At 45.3% G+C, this 5,000-nt stretch overlaps 1 protein-coding gene across 1 annotated transcript in view; it reads right to left on the reverse strand.

The window, feature by feature from the left end:
- The window catches only part of LOC125040846, a 14,984-nt gene that overhangs the window by 5,298 nt on the left and 4,686 nt on the right, over positions 1–5,000 (reverse strand). The window contains exons 4-5 of the mRNA XM_047635605.1: positions 4,422–4,631; positions 3,816–3,985 (exon numbers count right to left, since the gene is read on the reverse strand). Coding sequence (XP_047491561.1) covers positions 3,816–3,985; positions 4,422–4,631 — 380 coding nt within the window. The remainder of the gene's footprint in view (positions 1–3,815; positions 3,986–4,421; positions 4,632–5,000) is intronic.

The raw sequence follows: 5,000 nt of genomic DNA on the forward strand, positions 1-5,000 counted from the left end.
ACAGGATCTCAACTGGAGAGGAGCAGAAGACGCTTTGGGCTAAGCAAAGACCACAGTGGTGGATTGTATCAAGATGGGTATGGAGGGAGGTTGAGGCAGAGGAGTAAATATGGCATCCATAATCAAGAGTGGAGAGGATCAAGGTAACATGAAGATGGAGGAGAGTTTTGCAATCTGAGTCCCAGGATATATTGGTTAGAATTTGTAAGATTCAGAGACGGCGGAGAGCTTTTTCTTTAATGTAAAAGACAATTTAGAGGAAAAAATAACGCCAAGAAATCTGCCATACTGAGGAAAGAAGGATAATGTGGAAGATGCAATTTTGACCTGGAAAGTGCATTTGGAGAGGAAAGACATTTTAAAGACACCCATGTCTCAGCATATGGCTAGGGAGGAAAATTGTGAGAGAATATGGTACCGCCATGTAGTATTGTATGCTTTTTCTAGGTCAAAGAATGTGGCTAATACAGATTCATGGCATGCACATATAATACATGTCTCAAAATGAGCATGGTGTGCAGCAGTATTTTGGATATGGTGGAAACCAAACTGGGAAGGAGAGAGAAGATTGCGAGATTCAAGATACCACGTTAAGTGGAAGTTAACCATTCGCTCTAGTAGTTGGCAAAAGCAGCTAGTTAGAGTGATGGTGGCAGTAATCTTGAGTCAGGGTACCCGATTTATTGGGTTAAAGGATGGAAGATGGAAGGTGTTCGTGCATATGGTAGTGAATACCGCCAGGGCCTTCATGAGTGATGTGGCATGACTGTAAGGAGGGAGTAGGAGGAAGGGGTGTAGGGGGAATATGAGTAGGACGAGAATGGATATTGGAAGTCACTTCGAGTGTGGAGGGAGCGGGAGTTGTGGAATTTGAGGGTGGATGAGGGGTTTCAGTGTTAATTTGGGACTTGAGTAGAATGTTTTAAATATCTTCGAGAGTTTGTGTAAAGGAGTTGGTTGGAAAGTTTTTTTCTGAGGAGTAGATGCAAAGGTAGGTAAGTGTGTGGTAGGAGAAGGGGTGGAATGTTTAGTCTGTCTGCTGCGAGTAGTGCGGGAAGGTGTTGGGGCTGCAATAGAGATTGGAGTGTCTAGATTTAGAATGGCAAAAGAATTTGACTGGTGAAGGTAGGAGGTAGAAGTGGGGAGGTAAGGTGTAGGAAGGTTAGGTGTAGGGGAGGGTGTAGGAATGTTTTGGGAGAGAGGGGAAGGGGTAGAGCGAGTGACATTACTAGAGTTGGGATTAAGAGAAAAAAATCATTGACGTGCTTCCTGTCTGGCTTCACGTAGAGTGAGTCCAAGTCTGAATATGGGAGTTGCCACTTCAGACTCAAATTTGTAGGTTGGGCAGCCACAGTTGGCACATGTGCATGGCTGTGCAGAGTAGTTTGATCGAGTATGACCAGGTTAGGCACATAGAGGGTATCTAGCTGTGGAATGGCAATGTTTGGCAGGATGTCCTAAATGCCAACAATTTTGGCACTGGAGGTTGATATGGTTGATATGGTCGGACAGGCAGGGATTCTCCACCAAGGTCATGTCTACAGAAAGTATTTTGGGCAATGTAAGTGGGGTTCTTACGATGACCTCTGAGAGAAATGGAGTTGTAATGTACTGATATCATCACATCATAGTCCGTGAGGCAGGCGAGTAAGTCTTCTCCACAATCTGATCAATTTTTGTTATAAAATAGGGCAGTTTGTTGGGGAGAGAGACAGTTTTAGTGCAAGTATTGAAGGTTGGATGAGGTTCTGCAGGAGTTACCAGAGAGATCAGTTAGAGTTGATAATGCTATTGCTTGGTTTTCAGATGTTACTGTGACAATACGGGAACAATCGGGTCAGCTACGTAAAGAGACTTTGCCTTCTTGTTTTTGGAAACATTGCTGGAAGGTAAGAGTGTTGTCAGAGTAGGGAGCTGAAAGAGGGATCACGAAAAATCGGTCCCATTTGTCTGGGCTAAATTGAGTATTTAAGATATTTGTAGAGATGGGGGTAGTAGAAGGGAGGTAGTATTATGGAGAGGTGGGCAATAAGGCTGTAAATTAGTAGTAAGGGAGGATGGAGTAGTTGCTAAAGAAGGTAGTGGGGGTAGAGGTGATGAATTTGAGCATGTTGGGAGAGTAGGAATGTTTCCTGGAGATGAGTGTTGACTTGGGTGGATAATGTACTAGTAGGCATTGAGGAGGGAATGGTAGTTGCAGTGTTCGGAGCCGTGTTCAGTGCCTGGGGTCAGGGAATCGGAAGAGTTTGAATTGGTGGGGCTATTTGATGAAGAGGTAAGGCTGGAGTATGTTGGGTTGAGAAACAGTCCACCTCTCAGGGTCCCCTTCAGGGATAAGGGCTAGACAACTAAGGGGAATACTGTGCCCATGGCTCCCTCAGGCCATTCAGGACTGGCACAAAGTCAGCCTTTCATCCTTTCAGCACGGCTCTCACACCTTAGGAAGTGGATAGTAGAAGGGGTTGGGGAAGGGACAGAATCGAAAAGCAGAAGGGGAAAAAAAGACCATGCAAAATTAGTTGAGTCGAGCGCTGAGTCCCAAGGCAGGGGAGGTCCCCAGCATTGGGTCCCAGTCTTCGCCCTTACTCGACAACAAGGAAAAAGGGATTTTGGGGTAGATCAACAACAACAATAATAATAGTAATAATGATAATTATGATGATAATAAAAAAAATAATACTGAGAGGGGAGGGGGAGGATAGAAGGGGAGGACAATGTTAAAAATAGTGACGCTGACAAAGATAATGATAACAATGTTAATTTATGAATAGATAAATAAACAAATAAAATTAAACACAAAACAAACAGAAAAATATGAAAAAAAAACCTGCAATATGTGTAATAGTTCCTTTCATAAATAGTGAAACATAATCCATAAGCTACTCTAAAACAACTCTATAATGCAACACATTTTGTTTATGGGATTAGCTAACAAACAGCAAATCAATGCCACAAGTATGAGAATAAAAAATAAAGAGCTTTTATAAACAACACAGGCCAATATACAAAGGAGGAGGAAAACGAAGCATTAATTCCATGAAAACAAATCTGAAAATAATGATAAAACTGATACACCTTACAACTCCCTGATAGCTATAAGAAAGAAGAGAAAATAACTTGCACACACACAAACTCACCCTACTAGCACCCTTCCCCTTCTCTTCTTCCCCAACTTTCACCTATTCCCCTGACGACACTCCTTCCCCTAAATACACTATGATGAATCACCCTCATCAACACCTCGAGACGCCCACCTCACACTTCTTTCACTTCTTCACATTGTCCACACACTGTCTACCACCTGCACCTAATCTTTCTCCTCCTGTCACTAAGTCCCTAATCGACACCACCAGCCTTCACCTACACCCCTTACGTAGTTGATATCCCCTGCAACCTTTCCCTCACTCACATGCAACCCTTTCCTCACCCTTATCCATAGCCACACCTGATCCTTTCTACACATTGTCTCCCACTTGCATCTAATGCTTGCCCTCTCCCCTCCACCTGCACCTAACTCTCTCCCTTCCCTCCCCAACCTGTACCTACCTCTCCCCCCTCCCCCACCTGCACCTACCTCTCCCCCCTGCCACCACCTGCACCTCTCTCTCTCCCTCCTCCACCTGTACCTACCCCCCTCCCCCTGCCACCACCTGCACCTAACTCTTCTCCCCTCCCCCACCTGCACCTGCATCTCCCCCCTCCCCCACCTGTACCTTACTCTCCCCTCCCTCCCCTACTTGCACCTTCCTCTCACCCCCCACTCCCTCACCTGCACCTAGCACCCCCCTCATCCTTTCCCCTACCCCCACCTTCACCTGTTAGAGTAATCCAGTCCAATTTCCCCGAGTGCCAAGACCTTTGGGTTGAGGAGGGCTAGCCTCAGGTGCTCCTCCTCCTCCTCGCCGAAGAAACGGGCGTAGTGAGGATGGCACCCAAATGCCGCCCAGACGTCTGGCTCTCCGAGGAACTCCTCCCACCATGAGGTCTGGAAGTGTAAAAAAAAAAAAAATGAAAATCAAAAATTAAGAAAAAGCAAAAAAAAAAAATAATAATTAAAAAAAAAAAATGATCATGACAATAATACCTAATTATTTAATAAATATGTTCTAGCTGTTTCCATAATAAATTTAGAGTAATAAGAATAAAGATAATGATAATAATAGTAATAATTATGGAAATGAGCATGAAGAACACCCCGAAAACAAAAAAAATAAAGAAACATTCCCCTATGTTCTTCAGGGCCCAGAAGAAGAAGAAGAAGAAGAAGAAGAAGAAGAAGAAGACGAAGGAGAAGAAAGAGAAAAAGGTTATGAACATGAAGAAAAAACAGCATATAATAGAGAGAAAAAAAAAATCCTTATATTCTTCAAACCCAAGAAGAACAAAACCAAAGTGTCAGAAAAATAAAAATAAAAACCCGCCTTTCCAAAGGTCCAGGGCTGGCAGAAGACCGCGACGCATCCCTCGAAAGCCACGGGGTAGGCATCGTGACCCTGGCACTGGGCCCGGAAGCGAGCGTGGCTGCCCGAGGCCTGGTTGCAGCGCCGGAACAGGAAGTCCAGGTGGCAGTGCGTGTCCACAAAGCCTGGCAAGAAGCGCTCGCTTTGCAGCGCGTGAGGGTCATAGGCCAGCTGCAGGAGGGGGTTGGAGAGGGGAGGGGGAGGATGGAAGGGGAGGATGGAAGGGGAGGATGGAAGGGGAGGATGGAAGGGGAGGATGGAAGGGGAGAAGGGAGGGGGAGGATGGAAGGGGGGAAGGGAGGAGGGGAGGGGGGGAGGATGGAAGGGGAGAGGGGAGGGGGGAGGATGGAAGGAGGGAGGGGAGGGGGGAGGATGGAAGGAGAGAGGGGAAGGGGGAGGATGGAAGGAGAGAGGGGAAGCTATAAAATCATGATAATGATAACCAAGATGTTAGCTATAATATAAACCCAAAAATGGTAAAAAAAGAACGTAATAACAAAAAGTGCTTGAATGAAATGCTATATTCCAAATCATCAGTAC

The sequence above is a fragment of the Penaeus chinensis genome, chromosome 29 (assembly GCF_019202785.1).
Source record: "Penaeus chinensis breed Huanghai No. 1 chromosome 29, ASM1920278v2, whole genome shotgun sequence".
NCBI lineage: Eukaryota > Metazoa > Arthropoda > Malacostraca > Decapoda > Penaeidae > Penaeus > Penaeus chinensis.